General features: G+C 44.8%; 1 protein-coding gene across 2 annotated transcripts in view; it reads right to left on the bottom strand.

Moving 5' to 3' along the window:
* Nucleotides 1–2880: 2880 nt before the first annotated feature.
* Nucleotides 2881–23868, bottom strand: part of PHF21A (PHD finger protein 21A) — a 189304-nt gene continuing 168316 nt past the window's right edge. For both annotated transcript variants that reach the window (XM_082659961.1, XM_082659960.1), the window contains exons 11-18: nucleotides 22011–22062; nucleotides 21175–21254; nucleotides 20645–20705; nucleotides 17911–18074; nucleotides 8120–8275; nucleotides 6758–6833; nucleotides 6256–6359; nucleotides 2881–4923 (exon numbers count right to left, since the gene is read on the bottom strand). In XM_082659961.1, coding sequence (XP_082516087.1) covers nucleotides 4654–4923; nucleotides 6256–6359; nucleotides 6758–6833; nucleotides 8120–8275; nucleotides 17911–18074; nucleotides 20645–20705; nucleotides 21175–21254; nucleotides 22011–22062 — 963 coding nt within the window. In that variant the 3' untranslated portion in view covers nucleotides 2881–4653. The remainder of the gene's footprint in view (nucleotides 4924–6255; nucleotides 6360–6757; nucleotides 6834–8119; nucleotides 8276–17910; nucleotides 18075–20644; nucleotides 20706–21174; nucleotides 21255–22010; nucleotides 22063–23868) is intronic.

A 23868-nucleotide genomic window follows, 5' to 3' on the forward strand; every position in this document is an offset into this window, starting at 1 on the left:
ACCATGAGTCTGAGAGACTTTATTTGGCTTTATTTAGTAAAATGTTAAAATAAATAAATACAAATTGATCAGCTGCTCTGTATCCCCCCCACCCCCTCAAAACAAAAATCAAACAAACAAAAACAAAAACTTTGAAGCACAAAACTCCAAATACAAGTTCTATCAAGACTGAAATCACAAAGGGCCTGGACAAGAGACAGGTTGGGAGCTGGCTGGCTCTTTTCTGCTCAGAGCTTGCTGACCTCCGGCTGCCCGTCCTGTCCTGCCTTACTGCAGCTTACCCTGGGCTGAGGACCCAATGACACCGGAGAGAGGAGCAGGGGCCAGAGACTGCTGAGGGGACAGTGGAGTCCTCAGGGAAGAAGAGCCTTTGGGAGTGGGGAGTGAAGTGAATTTGTGAGCCCTGCTCTTCCTTTACAAGGGCTATTTTCAAGAGCTCCACCGGGGTCAGCTTCCTTCCCCTTTACTCTGGTGGGAAGGCCAAGAGGAATCTTCTCAAAGGCCACCCCCTCACTTCCTGGAAAGGAGCTGATACTGAAGACGGCTTGAAGTCAGGGTGAGAACGGGTCTCCTGTTTCCTGCCAAGGGTGCCCAGCTGAGGGCTGGGGGTGAGGTCCCCAGTCTTTTAGACAGAGCAAGGTTGCCTCCATCCAAGAGAAGCCATGGAATCTGGAGAACCCAGGGCCTGGAAAATGTACCTGGGCCACCATCCATCCTGCTACCAAAGAGCCTTTTGCCCCTTGGGGTAAAAGTCTCCTAAATTAAGCCCTTTGGATAAATAAGAAAGACCAAACCCTAAAAGGGAGGAAAGGGAGGAAGCCACTTTTGAGTGTGCTGTGTGAGTCGTGGGTTGGCACGAGAGCGCAAGCAGGCCCCACTGGCCCCAAGAGAGTAAGTGTCAGAGATGGCTGGAGAGGCAGCTGCACACGCAGAGACTGAGGGGAGCAGGATACGCGACCACCCTCACAGGAGACGTGTGGGGTGAGCAACTGCGCCCATGCACACCACCTGTCGAGCCTGAGCCAAGCAGCAGCGGGGACAGAGGCGGGCCTGTCGGGAAACCGGGCACTCACATGGCGCCGGCTGGAGGCTGCCACGGCCGTGTTACAGGCCCCACACAGGTAAGGTCCACGAGGGGCTGCCCCGAGCTTGGTCTCCCCGCCAGGCACGACCAGCAGGCTTGCGCCAAAAGGGCCCGATAAGGAAGGAAGAAAGCGGAACTCTGGATGAGCTCAGCAGCGGTGAGACAAGACCCAGCAGGCTCCGTGAAAGAAAAAGGACCCGCAGGCCACACTGGCAAGAACATGAGCAGGGATGATGACAGCAACATGACCTCACTGTTTCCAGGGCTGACAAGGGGCGTCCTGATCCAGGGCCCAGGGGGCAGCTCCTTCCTAGAGCCAGACCAGCCGCTCCCTGGCCTCTGAAGTGACTGCAGGCCAGCTGCTCTCAGGTGTGTCTGTCAGCAGCTACACTGGGGCACGGGGAAAAGCAGCAGAAGGGAAAAAGGGGGAGGGAGGGAGAGGCAGCTCCGGTGGGGCAGTCATGAACGTGTGTCTCAGGCGGTCACAGGGACCCCACAGGTCTGGAGGGACGGAGAGGGTCTTCTCTTGGCAGGACAGTGAAGGAGGAGGAGACTGGGTGACTAGGGCTCTTTCTCTGCAGTAAGGGGTGCTTGGGAATTTTGAGTCCAGAATGCAGGTTCGGGGGCAGCGTTGCCTCGTTTACTCCATACTCGCTGACTTGCACAACAGCTTATGTCTGAACCTGAGGAAGAATCCACACCCAACCCTAGGCAAGGTCAGAGTGTGACTACTCACAGCAGCTGGCAAAACCCTGGTCAATTCCTAGCCCTGCCTCCCACCCCCAAGAACCTCCAGGCAGCTCCTTTCTGAGCAAAGGCCTCTAGTGATCACAGTTTCCCCCTGCTTTCAAGAGGATAGGTATTATGTGGCAACCTCCAGCCTCTGGGCCCAGACAAGTCAAATGGGAGGGCTCCAAGACAGGGCGTACAGCCCGCCTCTGGGCTCTGAACCTCTGCCAACTATTCCTCCAACTAGTCCAGGCATCTCCCAAAGCTCCCTGACTAGACATAGCACCTGGGTTTTTGCATGAGGAAAGGGAGCTCCTTTCTTGCCCCCTCAGGCAACCTTGCAGCCAGGTCCTGACTCTGAGGCCTGTGCAGCCCCTCTTAATCCCCTCTTCTAACATCCCAGGAAGATGAACGGAAATGGTTGGTAGAGATGAGACGTTTTACCTAAGGAGTATTTCTCTGTTGCAATTGCTTTCAGGATCCATCTCTGTCTCTCTGGGCCTAACTAGGTGAGGGAGAAACTACTGGGCCCTTTTCCGCCCCTCCTAGACTCTGGCCCTTAGGGGGCGGGCTTGGGAGAGATGCTCTGGGAGTGCCGGGGGTTGCAGAGCCCCCGCCTCCCTCCTGTGGCCAGATGCGCGCAATGGGCTAAAGGTCTCCAGCGGGAGCGCACACTTGACAAAATTTATTTCCCACAAGGCAAGATGATAGAAATGGTCTGAGCCTTTCAGAACCCCGCTTTTCTCAAGAAGAAGACAGGCCAAGCCAAGGCAAGCGCCGCATTCTAGCCAAAGGTCACCCAGGAAGCTTGTGGGCGGGCAAAGTGGAGTAAACTCCCACCTCCGGCGACTAGAGCCAGCAGGCAGAGAAAGCAGCTGGAGACTCAGACCTCTCTTCGAAGACATGAAGACACAAAGGCCACCCTGGGCTCTCTGTCTCAGAGACACCATGTCCCCTCAAGACATCTCACTCCCTTGTTCTTTCTAAGCACCAAGGGCTGATGCAGCCTGCCCCCTGCACCCTTTCACCAGAGCCGGGGTGCGTGCGCACCAATGAGCTTCAGTGGCCATTTCCTTCAAGGCTGTCCCCCAGGCGCTCAAAATGCTGGTGGCTGAAAGACCAAGAGCAGCACCAAAGGAAGGGATCTTATTTAGGCACCAGCCTTCTGCTCTAGCAAAACCCGAGGAGACAACAGGGAGGGCCCTGACACCATCCACACTCCATGTGGGCTTCTGAAACAGGAGCCCAGATCCCTGCACCAAGAAGACAGGACAGTCTTTTCTGAGCAGGGGAGAAGGGTGGGAGAGCTCTGCCCCTGCTCGTCAGGGCCGCAGCCGTCCGGAGGACAGAAATCATGGAGACTAGCCCACCAGTCTTGAGACACAAACACAGCAAAATGTCATCATGTTCAGCAGGTTCTGTGCTAAAAAATTATAACTACACAGCATTTTCTCCAGTTCTGACACCTTTTTAATAGAAATCACTGTTTTTAGGAAACAAATAGCACTTTTGTAATTTTTTTTTACAATGTTTCTTACCTTGATCTTAATTTAAGTAACACTAGGAAGACCTCAATCTCTTTTATTTTCCTTTTTAATTAAAAAAAAAGTTGTTGTTTTCCCCCAGATACAAAGATTTTTGCCCTTGCATAAAAAAACAGTGCCCCGAACGATGACACAAGGACTCACACAGACTCACTGGACCTCACTGACACTATGATTCCTATTCTACCATGCAAGGTCTCGACTACCCTTAACTGGACTGTCAGCCTGAAAAACAGCTTCTCTATTCCTTATTTTAGTTTTTGTTACCAAAAAAGTAAAATAAACAACAAAATAAAACTTTTTTTTAAAGAAGAAAGAACAGAAACAAAAATTTAAAAAAAAAGAGAAAAGCAACGTCTCCATTCAATTCACACACACCTGGGTCGCGTGCTGCTTCGCTCAGGATCTTCTCTTCTTATAAATATAGAAAAGGGATGGAGCTTGTTTTCAAGTAAAATCACTGATCCACCTTTTTTCCTTCCTTGACACACACACCCTTCTTCCCTGCCCCGGGCAAGGGCCACCTGAGGCCTGGGTCTGCTTGTTCTTGGAGAGGGAAGGTAACCGGACGGTGCCGATTTGCCAAAGCAGGGAAGGAGCTTGGGGAGGGGTGGGGGAGCGGAGTGCTCCGGAGAAGACCCCGGTGGCTGTTCTTGGTGTCCATCTCTCCGTGCACTGTGCCCGCCCCAGACAATATGAAATACTGCTTATCTGATATACTTTTCCCCACCCCGGCACCCTCCCATTCCCTCCCCATCCCTTCCTCTGGGCACTGGGGTTGGTTAAATCTCGATTTCCTCTTTTTGGTTTTATAGTAGTGAAAGTTTAGAAACAGGAAAGCCCACGCACTCTTTGGACTTGTCTTCTCTACCTAAACAAACAGCTCAGCAAATAAGGGTCTGGAACCTGCTCCCCCCCACCCCGCGGCCCGTCCCCGCTCCCCACCCAACAAAACAAAAGCGAGCCCACGGTGGTGGTGGGGGCTGCCGCAGGCACACACTGGCGTGTAACAGGGAGAGCAAGTGTATTATCCACTCGGCGTGGTGCTGGCCCAGAGCCTCCAGCTGGCACGGTTTCATGTGGCGTGGTCCAGTCTTTGCATGTACACACAGAATAAGAAGGATCAATTGGCAAACTCTGGTGCCACCCGGCACAAGCATCTTCTCTCTCTCTGGAACCAAAGAACCAAAAGAATTCTGTACTTTCCAGAAGAAATCCGGCTTTGCTTGTCTAGAGTCTTCAGTGTTTTGCTCTCCTTGCCACTGGGATCCCGTGGCTTCTCCTAGCAGGGCTCTGTTATTTAGTCTCTTCCCCCTGGTTACAGTTCGCTGTGCAGCTCTGGTTGGAGGAGGAGGGGGGCGGGGAGGGCACCGGCGTGGAGGTGCTGGCGTTGGCAGGGGGAGTGCAGTCCGGGCCGTTGGAGACGGCCCCCAGAGTGGCCTCAGAGTCTACGGGTTTGGAGAGGTCGATGCCGTGGATGAGGCGGATCAGCTGTTTTACCTTCTCCAGGGAGCTGTGCATCTCCTTCTGCCGGGCCAGGATGGTGTTCTTCATTTCCATGCATTTCTGCAGCCAATGAGAAGGGCAGTGGCACTGAGCCTCCGGCTTTTCTGACAGGCCTGGCAGCCCTCTCCAGATAAAAGAATCCCTGTGGACTAGTGTGCGGCCCCTAGACCTTGTTCTGCTCCACACTGGAGTGGCTGCTGCTACCCAAGGGAAGGAGGAGGCCCAAGAGGCAAGAGACAGAGGGCAAGTGAGTGGTTTAAAAGCCCGCTACTTGACACTAGGACTTAACACCAAACATGAACTACCACTATAATACTACAAAATAAAAGCCATTAAGGAAAAGCTCTCCCAGCTGGGCTGCAGCTGGTTTGGGCAGGTCTGGGTACGCATCTACCTTGCTAATGGCGCTGATACGCTCAGGGCTGGGCTGAGCTTCTACAGGGCAGACACGAGCCAGTGGTATCTGGATTCAGTCTGAGGGCCTGCTGAGGATCACTGGGTCAGCAAGATTTTAGAGGCAGGGCCTGGGGTGGGATACTTAGTGATATTTAGGAGAATCAAAGACTGCAGCCAACAGAAGACCTTCTGCTTGGTCAGGGACTTGTAGTCTTTTGCCCTTTTGTACTTGGCCTCCCACACCTGCTGGCTTCTGTTCTAGGCAGGAAAAGCGATGTGAAACCTGCCAGCCACGGGCAGTATGATGAGGAGAGACAGCGTGACTGCCACCAAGTCCAGGGCACCACCTGGCGTCCATGAGGGCTGAGGCCACCTCACTCCAAGAAGGGGACCTACTCAATGGAAAAGAAAGCCTGCTCCTGTCAGGAGGAGCCTCTGAATCCCTGCTGCAAACACAAACCCCTTTCCCACCTGGTCAGCCGGGGTAGTATTTACTTCCAGTACTTGTCTCTAGAAAGCGCTCTTCCTCAGGCTGGTCAGATAAACCTGGAGAGGCAATCAGCAGGGCATGGAAGAGGGGCGGGAGGAAAGAGCCATGCAGATGGACCCACTAGCTAGGGCGACTGGGAAGAATTACACGCGGGGGCCTGGTGTGTGTCAGGCGGCTCCACACTCCTCCCAAACACACTCAGGAGCACGCAGGGGTGCTGGCTAGGCTGCTGCAGTTGCTACTTGATCTCTTCAGCCAGAAGACTGAAAATCTTCTCTCAGGTCAAAGCCAAGAGGATGTTCCAGAGCTTGGCTAAGGCACCGTATACCAAATGGCCACCTGTACCTGAGGGCCGAACTCTAACTGGAAGCAAACTGCAACCACCCAGGTTAACAGTGTTAATAAGCTGAAGGAATGAATCAGCGCTTGAGAGCCACACGTACTGTTATGTACACAGAAAGTTCTGTACCTCTGTACCTCTCACCGAAAGCATGAGGTTTACTTACACTTATAGAATTGCTGAGCTGTTTCACCTTCTGCTCTAGTTGTTCTCGTTCTTGTTTTAAATCTGAACTCCATTTAAGTAATTTCTGTTTTTCTTCTTCTTTTGCTGGGAAAAAAGAAAAAGGAACTTGTTTTTGACAATAAATTCTTTGAAAAGGCCGCCATGTTCAGAAGGCTTGCTAAAGAAGATATCTTCCCCAAAGCTCCCCAAGCCCCACAGCCAGTGCATAGAACCTGCCCACTAAGACTCTCCCTTTTATATGTAAAGGGACGCTAAGAAAACTGTCCCTGGCTTGGGCCTGGCTTTACATAAATATCACTTCTCATTTTTCCCCCCCAAGGAAGTGCTACAACAAACTTTTTATTTCGTTCAATAAAAGCTTTTCATTTTTAACTTTATAGTTCCTTTTGAAAACAAAACAAATACTGTCTCCTAGTACTTGTCTGTTTTTTTTTTTAAACAAAGGGAGGCTTATACAAAAGGCAGTATGGATAATTCTTTACCTGCTTTATAGGCAATATAGGAATGAACAATTGCTAAAGTTCCAGGCCATGGAATTGCTTCTTCCTTCTTCAGCATCTGAAAAGATTTTTAGAATTTTACCCTTGAGAAAGATATATAAACACACATCCACTGTGTAGTAACAAGCAACAGTGTCTGTAGCTATTGGCAGACAAAATCCAGGAAGGATTTACGGTGGCAGTGTTGCAAAACCCTGGTCTATAGTTTCTGGACTACAAAGTCCCAGTTTATCAGCCTGAAAGAATGAGGGTCAATGGCAGGAAGAACCAAGCCACCTGAGCCCTGGCTTAGAAAGAGGCTGGGAGCTGGCTAGGCATTCCCATCTTTTCATGCCTGCTACACGACCCCCAACTACTCCCAACCATCAGAAACATCAGCACACAAGCTGCAGGTCTGCCTAATGGCAGCAGCCACTGGCAGCTTCGTCCTTCACCCGACATGGGCTGCCTGTCGCAATTTTAGCTTATATGTGCCTCAAAGACAGCCTGACCAAGGAAATTAAGTATCAGCTCCAAGTACTGAAGTATAATCTAGACCCCGAGTAGAAGATTATCAGAGGGTCACAAAGCAGCATCAGGAAGAGAACAGAGAGAACTGTCTCTGCTACATCATGGAGACAGTAAGGGTGAGGACCAAGATTTAAAGGGGAAAACCAGAATTCCCTCAACTCAGGATTCCAAAGAACCGAGCAGGACCCCAAAGCTTGCTGAGCTACTGGGCTTATTATCTATGTAATATTTATACTTTTGCCTACTTCCAAAAAGGTCTCAAGACAGCTTATAATAAAAACATAAAGACATAAAGATACATGGATAGTTTAAATAAAAAATCAGAAACTAAACAGAAAAGGAAGGGAAGAGGCTTTCTCTTCTTTCAAATCCATGAAATATTAAGACAGTACTTTTATAGTTAGTTCTCTGATCCTGATGATGACACAGGTTAAAAGTAAAACTGCTCTTATTTGAATTAAATGATCAATTGGGCAGTTCCCTTTAAGGATTTTATTTCCAGAGTTTCAAGCATATGCTGAGTTTGGACCATTTTTAGAGAATGAGGCAGACAGTCTTATGGACTTTTAAGGGTAAAGGTAATGAAAAGATAAGTCATTTCAGATAGAGGGAAGCAGTTAGGGTCTCTCCACCTGTACATGAGTCACTGCCTCATGAACAGAGAACCTCTGAGAGGAGGGATGCTGTGGGGGTGAGTGCTGTGCTGTGAACAGGGCAGATGTGGCTCGGAGAACTACTGGAGAGGAAAGAGACTCAGCCATTCCCTCAGCTTAGACGGGAAAGGAGGTCCTTCTCCTCCTCTGTCCCTCACCCTTTCTGACCCACCCACAGTACCTGGTCCTGACATCTGGGACAGATCCACATGCCCTTGGGAATCGTTTTCAGAGGAGGGTCCAAGCAGTCCAGATGATACACACGGGAACACGTGTCACACATCAGCAACTGGCCACTTTTTCTGCAAACACTGCAAAAATCCTCATGGATATCACCCTATGAAATTGAGAGGAAAGGTAAGAGAAAGGACAAAAAGGTAAAATTGGAATGTTAACGTGCACATTCTGGATACATATAAATGTTTTCGGACAATCAGCTGTGCCCCTCCAACTCATTGCAAGAGTGTTCAAGAAAAGCAGAAATTACCAACGGTGCAAGCCTGCTCTATAGAGTTGAGGTTCCCCAGGTGGGGCTAGTATTCTTAACCTTAAAGTAGAGTTTACAAGCAACTGTAACTGTGGGGTCACCTAGGCCAAAATTAGCTTTACAGGTAATAACTCAGCATTTAAGTTTTGGTACAGTCCAACTCACAAATCATAAAGTTTAAAGACATTGAAATCCATTCATCATTTCCCATCATCAATGGGAAAGAAGACAGACAAGAAATGGAGGTTTTCACTAAACTCTTTACTTGCTCTGGGAGAAAAACTATAGCCAAAGTTCAAACAGGAAAGTATTAAGTCAGGAGCAAAGTAAACTCCTATGAGTTTTCTAACATGAAGAATTAAAAAAGCCAAACAGCTGAGAGTGTTCTCTTAAAACCAGTATTTGGCATTTGCTGTTCAATGGACCGTTCTATTCCGGGAGGCTTTATTCCTCCCTGTAAAATGCTTCACCAGATAGATAAAGAAGAGCAGCCTAAGTGCACTCTGCTAGTCTCTCCCGCCTCCATGAGTGATGGTTCTGGTACTCAGGCGAGTCTGTGGGAGCCCTCTCAACAAAAGGCACCATCAGAAAAAAGCAGATCTATTTAAAATTTGGACAGAACATATTAAAAAAACACGAGGTATTAAAGAGGTGTTTTTCAGTAAGTCAATCCCTGGCCTGTTCTCTAAACAGGATTAACGCTGTTGATAAGGACACCAGGAAAGGGAAGACTGAAGGGTCAGGCCAGAGGTTAACTAACAAGGCAGCACCTCAGCTTGGAGGAGACCCCGGCCTTTTCACTTCCAATGTGTTGTTTTAGAATTCCAGGCTATTCTGACAGAAGGCCTAATACAGAAATTTTGCACAAGAAGCAATGATACAGAAAGCGATGCCCAGTTCTTCCTTTCTATGATATAACCCTTCAACCACGATTGCTGAAAGGAACATATCTTCCCAGACCTACTATTTCTATCCAAAGGAAAGGAAAGGAACTATCTGGCAGTATCTACATATCTAGGGTATCTGGTGGCCCAGAAAACTGGCTGCAAAAAGTTGTAAGCTACTTCAAAGTGTGGATGGATGTTAATCTCTTTTAGTAAGACAATGTTACCTCTGGGCAGTCAAAAAATAAGATACTTAGTACATGTGTAAGAATACTACATAAGAATGCAGCCTAACAGTGTAACTTCAAGGCACCGAAAGATGTTAAGGTTTCATCCCTAGATTAACTGTGACTTTCTTCTTAAAATCAGCCTGAGGGTGGCTCTCCTCTAGAGACCTAGTCTTTTTTGAACCTTCGCCCCATGTTGTAAGTCTGCATCTTTAATAAGTTTATAATAATTTTATGGCTTCAGAAACTCTTTTACACGAACCACAGGTACAATTATCACTGATGAAGTAAATGAGACAAACTGGACATCTTATTCCAAATACCTATCTTATTTGTTGGGTAAAGAGCTCTGCTCACTTTCCTTTGCTCCAGAGTAAGGAGAACATCAGGAAGTGGAAGGTGGAGAGTACATAAAATAAAGGTTAAATAATTTCTTTCAATTTCCTAAAGGAAAGAAAACTTCTATCCTATTTACATATCCTGTAGCAGCAGTTCATAATCTTTTCAGTGTCAGGACCCCTTAGTAACACTTAAAATTACTAACCACCTCAAAGTGCTTTTGCTTAGGTGAGTTGAATCTATTGCTATTTATTGTACTAGAAGTTTTAAAACTTTTTTATTTTGAAATAAATAACAGAATCACAGGAAGTTACAAAAATCATGTATTGAAGAATGTTAAAATCCAAGAACACACAAGGGCACATTCAGTTAGCCCTCAGAGTGCTATCACCACTTATCATGTAGTACCTGGAAAACCCCACTGTCCTACTTTTGAGAAAATGAGAATGAAAATGGCAAAGAATATTTTGGTATTATCATGAAAATATTTTTGATTTTATATTTTGATTGATATTATATTTTAAAATACATAAAATTATATTTTATATTTTGACCCCCTGTAAGAGTCTCAGTATCATACCCAGACCACAGATTGAGAACTACTGCCCAAAGAAATGAATATAAAATGCCAAGATATGTATTTCATCCACGCAGAATTGGTTCTTTGCTTAAAGAGAGCAGAGGAAGTCCCACAGAGTTGCTGCACCAGGTCCAAAGGGTTAGGCTTTGGTGACTGACCAAATTACTACCATAAACCAAATAGTAAGTTGAATGATGGCTGACCCACAATCCTTTGCTGGGAGCTAAAGATGTATGTTTTTTGGAAACACCCTGGCTGTATCAATTGCAACTTCATCATCTGCTAAACAAATTTTATAACTGTGTCAACATATCTTCCCTTCCCATAAAAATGATGATAGTGGCAACAAGATACATCCTAAAGATTAGTGACCGGCTGGGTCTTATATTACCAACTCCTTCTAGATGGTTACTGATCCCCAGGAAATGCCTGCCTCTCAACTGTGATTGTTTAATTAACATTGCTGGGGCTTACGCTACCCAGCAGCAAACACAGAGCCCTGTGTGTTGATTTTAATCACTGCCACTGTTGGGACACTGTAAAAGTAGAAGTCAATTATCTTTAAAGAAAATCCATTCCACTAGGTTTAACCGAGAAAGTTCTCAACACATTTAATGGTTTTAGAAAAGCTTTCTTTTACCTTCCGATTCCTGAAAAGAACAAAGTTTCCATTTTAAGAGGAAACCTGGCAAAAGCATTTAGTTGGTGATTTGATCCGAGTGGATCCTTCGGGTTCAGTCTCTCAAAGAAAATCATAAACCTCCTCAGCCAAAAGTCACAAAAAGGAAAAACAACATCTTTAGGGAAGACACTCACTTGCAGACCCACAATCATCTGTTCCCCAGCATCTGTGCATCGCCTTGCAAAGGATCCCTACCAGGAAGCCATGAGCTGGCAATACCTCGGCAATGCTTCAACTGAGGAAAACGGAGATAATCTTTGGTGCAAACAAAGTTTCTGACAGGGACTCCTGGTGCTCATTAACAGGACAGGTAGAAAACCTGTGTCAATCACTAATGCCAAAAACCAATGCTGAATCTTGAGAGCAAGACTGGGTCTGTAGCCACTAGCTATTGTCCAAGGAAGGAAACCTGCCCGAGAACTCTTCTATGACCCTGGTCCTCCGAAGATGACACTTCCTTTGTTGTTTCTGGAACCGTAACTCAGGATGTGCATACGGTATGCTTTTGCTCTTTGGAGAGGGGTAGACCTAATTATTAAGTACTAAGAAGCTTCAAGTTCAAGGGATTTTACCTGAAGACGATCCTAAAGACAAGCTCTGTAATTCACAAAAGAACTGGGATGTGCACAAAATGTAACTCTTGGTTTCCCTCCTCAAACCTGCTCATCTTCCAGTAAATGGCAGCTTTATCCTTTCAGTTGTTTAGGCCAAAACCTTTGGCTATTCTCTTTTTCTCACATCCCCTTATCTAATTCTGCTGGCTCTTCAAAATATATGCAGACCCCATCAGTTTTTTCCATCTCTACTTCTGCCATTCAATCGGGCCAAGTCATCGTGAGCTCTTCCCAGGATGACTGCAACAGCCTCCTAACTGGTCTTCCTGCTCCCATCCTATCCTCCCCACAGTCACTTCTCCGTTGTCAGACACAGTGATCACTCTAAAATCCAAGCCAATTTTGCAAACGCCTTAAAAATAATAAATGCACAGGACAGATCATATCTTGGGTCACAAATCAAGCCTTGGTAAATTTAAGAAAATTGAAATCGTATCAAGTATCTTTTCCGACCACAACGCTATGAGACTAGATATCAATTACAGGGAAAAAGCTGTAAAAAACACAAACACATGGAGGCTAAACAACACACTACTAAATAACCAAGAGATCACTGAAGAAATCAAAGAGAAATCAAAAAATACCTAGAAACAAATGACAATGAAAACACGATGACCCAAAACCTATGCGATGCAGCAAAAGCAGTTCTCAGAGGGAGGCTTATAGCAATACAATCCTACCTCAAGAAACATCTCAAATAAACAACCTAACTTTACACGTAAAGCAATTAAGAGAAAGAAGAACAAAAAACCCCCAAAGTTAGCAGAAGGAAAGAAATCATAAAGATCAGCTCAGAAATAAATGAAAAAGAAATGAAGAAAACAATAGCAGAGATCAATAAAAGTAAAAGCTGGTTCTTTGAGAAGATAAACAAAATTGATAAACCTTTAGCCAGACTCATCAAGAAAAAAAAGGAGAAGACTCAAATCAACACAATTAGAAATGAAAAAGGAGACGGCACAACTGACACTGCAGAAATACAAAGAATCATGAGAGATTAATACAAGGAACTCTATGCCAATAAAATGGACAACCTGGAAGAAATGGACAAATCCTTAGAAAAGTACAACGTTCTGAGACTGAACCAGGAAGAAATAGAAAATATAAACAGACCAATCACCAGCAGAGAAATTGAAACTGGGATTAAAAATCTTCCAACAGACAAAAGCCCAGGACCAGATGGCTTCACAGGCGAATTCTATCAAACATTTAGAGAAGAGCTAACACCTATCCTTCGCAAACTCTTCCAAAATATAGCAGAGGGAGGAACACTCCCAAACTCATTCTATGAGGCCACCATCACCCTGATACTAAAACCAGACAATGATGTCACAAACAAAGAAAACTACAGGCCAGTATCAGTGTTGAACACAGATACAAAAATCCTCAACAAAATACTAGCAAACAGAATCCAACAGCACATTAAGAGGATCATACACCATGATCAAGGGGGGTTTATCCCAGGGATGCAAGGATTCTTCAATATACGCAAATCAATCAATGTGATACAACATATTAACAAATTGAAGGGTAAAAACCATATGATCATCTCAATAGATGCAGAAAAAGCTTTCGGCAAAATTCAACACCCATTTATGATAAAAACCCTCCAGAAAGTAGGCATAGAGGGAACTTACATCAACATAATAAAGGCCATATATGACAAACCCACAGCCAACATCATTCTCAGTGGTGAAAAACTGAAACCATTTCCATTAAGCTCAGGAAAAAGACAAGCTTGCCCACTCTCACCACTACTATTCAACACAGTTTTGGAAGTTTTAGCCACAGCAATCAGAGAAGAAGAAGAAATGGAATGCAAATTGGAAAAAAAAGAAGTAAAACTGTCACTGTTTGCAGATGACATGACACTATGCACAGAGAATCCTAAAGATGCTACCAGAAAACTACTAGAGCTAATCAATGAATTTGGTAAAGGAGCAGGATACAAAATTAATGCACAGAAATCTCTTGCATTCCTATACACTAATGATGAAAAATCTGAAAGAGAAATTAAGGAAAGTCTCCCATTTACCACTACTACAAAAAGAATAAAATACCTAAGAATAAACCTACCTAAGGAGACAAAGGACCTGTATGCAGAAAACTATGAGACACTGATGAAAGAACTTAAAGATAATACAAACAGATGGAGAGATATACCATGTTGTTGGACTGGAAGAATCAACATTGTGGAAATGACTATACTACCCAAAGCAACCTACAGATTCAATTCAATCTCTATCAAACTACCAATGGCATTTTTCACAGAATTAGAACAAAAAATTTCACAATTTGTAAGGAAACACAAAAGACCCTGAATAGCCAAAGCAATCTTGAGAAAGAAAAACAGAGCTGGAGGAATCAGGCTCCCGGACTTCAGACTATACTACAAAGCTACAGTAATCAAGACAGTATGGTACTGGCACCAAAAAAGAAATGCAGATCAGTGGAACAGGATAGAAAGCCCAGAGATAAACCCAGGCACATATGGTCACCTTCTCTTTGATAAAGGAGGCAAGAATATACAATGGAGAAAAGACAGTCTCTTCAATAAGTGGTGCTGGGAAAACTGGACAGCTACATGTAAAAGAATGAAATTAGAACACTCCCTAACACCATACACAAAAATAAACTCCAAATGGATTAAAGACCTAAATGTAAGGCCAGACACTATAAAACTTTTAGAGGAAAACATAGGCAGAACACTCTATGACATAAATCGCAACAAGATCGTTTTTGACCCACCTCCTAGAGAAAGGGAAATAAAAACAAACAAAAGAAAAACAAATGGGACCTAATGAAACTTAAAAGCTTTTGCACAGCAAAGGAAACCATAAACAAGATGAAAAGACAACCCTCAGAATGGGAGAAAATATTTGCAAATGAAGCAAATGACAAAGGATTGAACTCCACAATATACAAGCAGCTCGTGCAGCTCAATATCAAAAAAAACAAACAACCCAATCCAAAAATGGGCAGTAGACCTAAACAGACATTTCTCCAAAGAAGATATACAGATTGCCAACAAACACATGAAAGGATACTCAACATCACTAATCATTAGAGAAATGCAAATGAAAACTACAACGAGGTATCACCTCACACTGGTCAGAATGGCCATCATCAAAAAGTCTACAAACAATAAATGCTGGAGAGGGTGTGGAGAAAAGGGAACCCTCTTGCACTGTTGGTGGGAATGTAAATTGATACAGCCACTATGGAGAACAGTATGGAGGTTCTTTAAAAAACTAAAAAGAGGGGCTTCCCTGGTGGCGCAGTGGCTGAGAATCTGCCTGCTAATGCAGGGGACACAGGTTCGAGCCCTGGTCTGGGAGGATCCCACATGCCATGGAGCAACTAGGCCCGTGAGCCACAACTACTGAGCCTGCGAGTCTGGAGCCTGTGCTCTGCAACGAGAGAGGCCGCGATAGTGAGAGGCCCGCGGACCACGATGAAGAGTGGCCCCCACTTGCCACAACTAGAGAAAGCCCTCACACAGAAATGAAGACGCAACACAGCAAAAATAAATATTAATTAATTAATAAACTCCTACCCCCAACATCTTCTTTAAAAAAAAAACTAAAAAGAGAACTACCATACGACCCCACAATCCCACTACTGGGCATATACCCTGAGAAAACCGTAATTCAAAAAGAGTCATGTACCACAATGTTCACTGCAGCACTGTTTACAATAGCAAGGACATGGAAGCGACCTAAGTATCGATCGACAGATGAATGGATAAAGATGTGGCACAAATATACAATGGAGTATTACTCAGCCATAAAAAGAAACGAAGTTGAGTTATTTGTAGTGAGGTGGATGGACATAGAGTCTGTCATACAGAGTGAAGTAAGTCAGAAAGAGAAAAACAAATACCGTGTGCTAACACATATATATGGAATCTAAAAAAAAAAAAAAGGCTCTGAAGAATCTAGGGGCAGGACAGGAATAAAGATGTAGACGTAGAGAGTGGACTAGAGGACACGGGGTGGGGGAAGGGTAAGCTGGGACGAAGTGAGAGCGTGGCATGGACATATATACACTACCAAATGTAAAATAAATAGCTAGTGGGAAGCAGCTGCATCTCACAGGGAGATCAGCTCGGTGCTTTGTGACCACCTAGAGGCGTGGGATAGGGAGGGTGGGAGGGAGACGCAAGAGGGAGGGGATATGGGGATATATGTATAAGTACAGCTGATTCACTTTGTTATACAGCAGAAACTAACACACCATTGTAAAGCTATTATACGCCGATAAAGATGTTAAAAAAAAAATAAATGCAGGTAAGAACCTTCAAAGGCTGCTAAAACCACTAAGTTTGCTGGGGAACTGGATATTTTTATAGACTCGTCACTATCTTCACCTAAGGAAACAGGCATCTTTAGGATTAGAGATATCTGATTGAGTCTATCTTAAGAGATGAAAGCTAATATCACCAACAATGGGACAGATGGACAACATGTGCCTCTTGTGATGCACTGAGAATCAGTGCATCATCAGGTATTTGGTGCTCCTACAAAAATGCATACCCTGAATCTATTCTTGAGAAAACAATCAGATCATCCAAATGGAGGGACACTCTATACAGCAACTGGCCTATCTTTTAAAAAATGTCAGTGTCACGAAGGACAAAGACAGGCTGAGAAACTGTTCCAGAGTAAGGAGACTAAAGACAAAACACCATAAAAATTAATGTCAAGAGTGATCTTGGGTTGGATCCTGGAGCAGAAAAAACAAAGTGCCACTCAGGCATTTATTGAGATAATTGGAGAAATGTGAAGATGGGCTGTATACTATACAAACAATGTTTTGTCATGTTAAATTTCCTCAACTTCATAACTGCATTGTGGCTACGTCAGAGACTGTCTTTGTTTTTAGGAGATATACACGGAAGTATTTTGGGTGAAGATTCATGATGTCTTCAACTTCTTAACTAGATCAGCAAAACAAGCGTGTGGTGGTGGGAAGTAGCATATGTGGCGAAATTGTAACAATCGGTGAATCTAGGAGGAGGGTATATATTCCTTCCTTGTGTTGTTGTTGCAACTTTTCTGTAGGTTTGGAAATTTTCAAAATAAAAAGTGAAAAGTAACGTCACTCCTCTACTTAAAACTCTGGAGCATCTCCCATCTCACTCAGAGTAAAAGCTACAAGACCCTGCGAGACGGGCCCTGCCCTCTGAGGTCTCCTCTCCCACTGCTCCTGCCTGCCCACCAAGCCCTTCTTCTCTACGCCATATACACTTCCTCCAACGAGCAGGGCTTCTGCACTGCTGTTCCCTCTGCGTGGAATGCTCTTCCCCGCCCCAGATACTCCAACATACTCCATTCCCACCAGAGAGGCTGTCTCTTACCACTCTTCATAAAACAGCAACCTCCTGCTGTAACTCCTTATGCCCCTGATTCTGTGTCAAGTTTTTTTTCACAGCACTTATCATGACCTGACATTTAAATGTTCATTTGCTTATCACCTGCCTCTGGCCGTGCAATACGAGCTCCCTGAGGGCAAGGAGCTGGTTCTGTTCCCTGTTCTGTCCCCAGTCTCAACAACAGTGCATGCTCAGCAGGGCAGTGCTCAGTATTTGTTGAGTGAATTCACCGCTTTGTAAGCGCTCATTTAAAAAGAGGGCACTAGTTTGCACTCCTGCAGCCTCTGGGGGAAGGGCTACTAAGCATCTGATGCTTTTTTCAGGAGCCTGTTTCTGACCAATTCTGATGAATAAAGTTGCTTTTCGGAAAAGTTGTCTTGAATTTTACTTGAAGCAGGAAACACGGACTGCTAGGCGAATGTACACCTTTGTTCATTATCCCCACCTCCCCAAACTGACGACAGACACCTGCACACCTCTCAGTTATACGACCTGACTTCCCCACCCCATCCCCCTTCCTGAGAACTCCTTCACCGCAGATAAATTCCAGACTTTGAAAACCCTGACTGAGCCTCCTAATGTGGTCTTTAATATGATTCTCAAGGACATGGCAGGACCTGGGACCCCAGCAGAAAGCTGCCTTACGTGGCACACAGTGTCCTGTAGGGATTACTGCTGTTCCAGGGTTAGTCAAGGAGATGCAACTGGTAAGGAGACAACATATGATAACGGTTTCCCCGATTTAAGCTCTGAGAAAGAGAGTGAGCTTTTCCCAAGTTACTTACGTCTGTGGAGGTGGGGCTGGGCAGGGACACAGGCTGAACAGGTGCAGGGAAAGTGAATGTGGTCTCTGTCTTTTCATTTTCAGGGGAGTCAGGATGACTGGATGGGGGGGATGTTGGGGTTAGGGCTCCAAACCCCAGCACTGCATTGTATTTTGGAGGACGACCTACAGACCGAGAAAAGGGAACAAAAGGGAAAAAAGGGGGAGGGAAAGAAAGGGGGAAAAATGATCTTACATACCTTTGGCCAGTGTTCCTCATTGGCTAGCATGGAAAAGGAAGTGAGGTAGCAGAGAGAAGGTTAATACAACAGTCCCAAAGAGAGGAAAAGAAGCAAAGATTTAAATGTCATTCGAAACAAATGCATGAGTGTCGAAGGGAGGATAAGAGAGCCTCAGAGAATGACAGGAGATACTGGGTTATGTTAAAGGTCTTCGCCTTGGGCAGATTATAGAGACGTTCCTCAACTATGACAATTTGAGATTTCTAACGGGAGAACAAGATATCAAAGCCCAACAGGAGCCAAGGCCAGGGAGAAGAATTTATTTTCTTTTTCCATATCTTTTACATATTGTCTCCTAAGGTTTTTCTGCAATCGTTATTCTTATAATAATATTAGTGATTCTCAGTTCCCACAAACAGACTGGCTGAGGATCTCTGCTTTTCCTCTTCTCTCCTGCCCACATTTTGGTTACTTCATTGCTTGTGAGGGTAGAGAAAGGCAAAGGGAGGAGGCAAAATTCAAGTTAACTATTCTTACCCCTTCTGGCAGAGCTAGGAAGACATATGTTCTGGGAGTAGCTGGAACCTAAGAGCTAAAAAGACCTTCTGGGCTTAACAGTGAATTTAAGTAAGTCTGGACTCAGATACCCTTCCCAGTTGATCAAAAATCATCTCCCTGCTTTCCATCACAAACATTCCAGTGAACTACATGTCTTAGAACTGGGGTGTTCCAAAGTCTCAGGAAAAGCCCTGTCATCAGCAACAGCTACCAGAAAGAGCTGATTTGAGCAGAAGCATTTTGAATCAAACCTCATGGCTACAGAGAATCTACAAGTGGGCCCTAATGCGTATGGGAAGTCCAGGTCAACCACTCTTGCCTTATGATATATCTAAGTCAGGGTCCTTGTCTTCTAAGGGCCAAAGGTCATAGCTTCTAAGCTGTAAGTGATCAAAAGTGTACGCCCAGCACACCATAGGCAAAAAAAGAGCTGGAGAGGTACACAGCTGCCTACGAGCACTGGTGGATGGTACGTGGGATCATGACTTTGCCAACAGTTATAATTTATATTGGAATTATGCACAGGAGTCATGATTCTGTCAGATATTACACAAACATTACCTATCTGTGTTAAACCGACACTGTGTGCAGTACAAAGACAGATCGTACTGGTTTGCCTTTTCTAGGGTATTTAGTGCTGCTAGAAGGGTAAGTGGAAGATAAATGCTCTTTGTTTACCCACAGAAGGCACGTCCTAGGCATTGTGAATGCAGGCTTTCATCCTCTGACCTTGGCAAGAGATGCCAAGGTCTTTCTGGCTCATTTAACCCCTATCCTCCCAGCAGATGCTGTCCACTAGCAGGTCAATTAACTGTGGCTTCTGGCTGGGGGCTCCTTTCTGAGGACTGTGTCAGAGGTCACTGAAACAACCCCAAACAAAATAAAACAACAAAAGATAACCCATGACACTGGTTACTGTGGCCCAGGAATCAATATGAAACAGTGACTTAGGGATACCCATCTAAATATGTTTTGGCTTCTTGAAGGAGGGGCTGATGAAACACTAGCGTGGGTGTGCTATCTCTCTGAGGGGAAGAGACGGTAACCACTGTACCACCGGTACAGTGCTAGCCCTCCCTAAGGCAGACAGAGGGTCGGGATGACCTCCTAAGCTTCCAATGGCTCTGAGATTGCTGTGCATACACAAAAATTAGCATGCTACTCCGCTCACTCTGCAACCTTTCTAGCCTGGAACTGTAATTCAAGGACACATTATCACGTGGAGAAAAGGACCTTGGGATGTATTACTGACATCAAAGAACCATTTCAGAGCCTTGTTTATAAGCTCAAACTCTGAGCTATTAAGACCTGTTTCGACCTGCATGGTGAAGGCAGTTGCTGACCTGAGAGTGAGGTGGAATGCCCGCCCTGGAAGGTCTGAAACTGGGGGACGGAGCTCTTTAGGAATTTCTGCTTTGGGAAGCCTGTTTCGACAGTGATGTTTTCTTCTTTAGTTGCAGGTGCTCTCTTCTCATAGATTCAAAATTCTCAGTGTGGCTACCTCTCTCCTTCCTGCAAAGTCTGCAGCTCACAGAAGCTTAAGAGTCGTGCTCTGTCCTCACTGGCATCAGGACAACTTAGACACTACTAAGAACACCTTGGCAACACCAGTGCTCTGTTGTGCTCAATGATGCTAAAATGCTCCCTTTTACAGGGTGTTCTGTTCATTGTGCTATTCGTCAACAGCCTGAGGGGCCTGGGGCAGAAATCCTGCAATGAGCCATTCCCCTCAGTCAGCTTTGCCCAAATCCCAGGAAGGGGAGCTTTTGATTCAGTCTACAGAACTCTCATAAGAGATCTCACTCTCTTTTCCCCCCATTCTCAGAGAACAACAACAAAACTATATTCAAGGGATATAGGAGTTAGGCTCTAGGACAATGGGAGGAGGGAGGGGAAAGAAACACAACACAGAAAGCAAAAGCAACAGCAAGGGAGAGATACAAAAAAGGTACTCACCTCTCTTCCGGGTCCCAGGATGCATTGTACTGTTCAGGTACGTGACTGCGCTCTTCTTACGCTTTCGGGATTGAAGAAAGAAAGGTGACTGGTTGAATAACATGGTTACTACTAATCCCGGTACAAGCCAAAGACCAAGCACAGCATGCCCGTCAACATGCCAACTAGTTAGTGCTAGTCACCCAAAGGTCTCAGTGATAACTGGATTTATCGTATGTACTTGGCTCTGAAAGAATATTCCAGAGAGGTACGTCTCTGCTTCAGAAGAAAGTTGTGTTCAGATGACAGGATGAGTTAAATTTTTAAGGTAGGTTTGTATCTACTTAAACTTCAGGAAAAAACTAAGGGGGAAACAGCAAATAATAAAGATGAAATAATGTCCTCAGCCAGAGAAAAAGCCATCATTTTACAGAGCTGGCCAAGCACAATCAGGGTACTGCTCGTAAGCAGCTTTTCAGACGGGAGGTGCTGAGCAAGTCCTAAATAAAACTGGAGACGTGAGGGAATGGCCAAGTGCTGGCCAGGAATACCTCTGGCTCAAAGACCGCGCCACTGTACACTGGATTTGCTGTCGTTCTTCTTTTTCGTTCTTGCCGCTTGCTTTGGATTTCTTGGGAAAGCAAAAGGTCTGGATTAGAAGAAAGGTATGAAGGACCCCCCACAACGTAACCTCATCGTTTACTTATTGGGTTTCCCATGACAAGTTAGAAACGAGAGTAAGTCTCTCGGTTTCACTGCAGCCTCAGCGAAGGGAAGCCCGCTGCTGGGAGCAAACATGAAGGACCATCCACTCTCACCTCTTGGAAAGCAAGGCCCTGCTGTCCTACAGTGTGGCTCTCTGTGATTGAGAGCTTAACAGTAGACAACACTTGTAAAAGTTTCCTGATTTATTTTTAGATCCCTGTAATATAGGTGTGGATGAACTTTACCCACAGACCTAGATTGAGTAATCACAGTTCACCATTCTTGAATTAAGTCACTAGAACAGGTATAGCTTTGCAACTATTCTTAAGATTCCAATAATCTAGAGTGACTGAAAAATACAGACAAAGACTTGTCAGAGGGGCATTTGCTACTTTATGCTGCCAGGGAAAAAAAAAGTTTCTCTAAGTGAACGGAAGTCACCTTAATGCAGGCAACTAGGGAGCTTCCCCAGGACAGTAGTGTGGATAAATAATGATAGGAAGGAGAGGGGCTGAACATTACACAGAAGGAAGGTAAGTTTACTCCAAAAAAAGAGTCCATACTGGTTGAATCATACTCTGCTTGTGTTCCAATTTTCAGTTCTAACAATAAATCAAACAACATTTTCAAGAACAAAGCCCTGGGCCAGAAGCAAGGTAGCGCCATGAATATCTTCTCTTACCTTCTAGATGGTCATGTGTTACCAACCCCAGAGACACCATGAAGGCAAGTTTCTGTGCCAGAGAAACAAAAGAAGAATATACTTCAGTGTGGGTTCTCGCAAAGTCAGCTGCATGTTCCTACTTAGACTCCTGGGGAATGCCAGCCCAATGGCTGGTGGGTGAAAGGAAGCCGGGTTCAGGTGAACAAGGAGTGGGCACCCTCCACTCTCAGCAGCTATGGAACCGCTCTGGAAGCTTTCTGATCTTACAGGGATCAAAAGAGAAGGACTGGGGCCTATATCTTCCACTCTCTCAATGGCAGAAATCAGTATCTTGAATGACCTAAGTTTTTTCCAGAAAAATTCTCAGGGAGGGAAGAGGACTTCACAATGAAGAAACACACAGAGGGTTACAAACAGCCTCCCACACGACAAGCTCCAAATTCTAAGTACTTCATTTGTCACACCAGGTCAGGGGTTCTTACATTTTTGCTACCACTGATTGGACAATAACTCAAAGCTAAGTGAGTTTTAGGAATGACAGCAGGTGGTTCTGCTTAATACTATGATTTTTCAATCAACCATGGACCTACAAATTATAGAGTGCTTTCTCTCTGGCCACCACTCTCAGGGCTCCATCAGAAGCCAGACTGCTCAGAACACTGCACTCCAAAGCTGGAGCGTTAGATGCTTAAAAATGGAGAGAGCAACAGACTGATTACTATTTTGCTCTTTGGTTGCATGTGGTCTGGAAAGTACGCCTTTATTTTCTGCTGTACCACTGCATGCAGCTGCTAAATACGCCAAATAACGTATCATCCATTTCTCTCGGTGACGAATAAGGAACATCATTAGTTGTCAGGAGACATAATCCTGCAGAATTATTCATACCACAATTTGGTCTTTGAAAATCCTGACATTTTACCCTCAACTTTAAATATCATGGTATTCTGGCCTGAAGTGATAGGTTCAAGCTATTCGAGGTACTGAGTGTTTTATAAAGATAACCTTGAACAAGCCACTTGAGAACACAGACATGTCCTTTACTGGTATCCACAGAGTCCTGAAGAAATGTTTTAATTTTATTTCTTATTTCAGAAACTAGGGTGGGCACCTATCCTCCCGACAGCCAGAGTACTTCAGTAACGAAAAGCGTCTTGGACGTGCTGCCCATTTTCTACATTGCATACATTTTGTGGCTGCCAATTAACTACGTTCCTAATTTTCACTATTCCTTCAAAACTTAAGATTAGAAGGCTGTCTACCAACTGTTCTCTGTTAATAAAGCAGTGTGTGAACTGACATTCAGATGCACCTTCTTTTAATCAAGTAACAGCATCCTTCTTGGCCACTCACACCCAACTCATCTTTGCCAGTCTAGATCAAGCTCATAAAAGAATTATTAAATGGAAAAAAATCTCTTCTGTAGAACAGATTTTCAGTGATAAATAGAATAAAAAGCTGTCAAGAACTTTTACCTTATCTATGTATCACACACATGCCAATAACTAATTTATTCCCTTTATGGCAGTGATTCTGTCCAATTAGAAATATGTGTTACTCCACATGATGCTACTTGCTTGCCCACACTGTGCCACTGACATAAGATATCCTTTAGTTTCTTGGTTTTTTAAAATAAATTTATTTATTTATTTTTGGCTGCACTGGGTCTTTGTTGCTGCGCGCGGGCTTTCTCTAGTTGCGGCGAGCGGGGGCTACTCTTTACTGCGGTGCACGGGCTTCTCATTGCGGTGGCTTCTTTTGTTGAGCAGCACGGGCTCTAGGTGAGCGGGCTTCAGTAGTTGTGGCACGTGGGCTCAGCAGTTGTGGCTCGCGGGCTCTAGAGCACAGGCTCAGTAGCTGTGGCACACAGGCTTAG

This window comes from Grampus griseus (genome assembly GCF_964374135.1).
Source record: "Grampus griseus genome assembly, chromosome: 8".
NCBI classification, from domain to species: domain Eukaryota; kingdom Metazoa; phylum Chordata; class Mammalia; order Artiodactyla; family Delphinidae; genus Grampus; species Grampus griseus.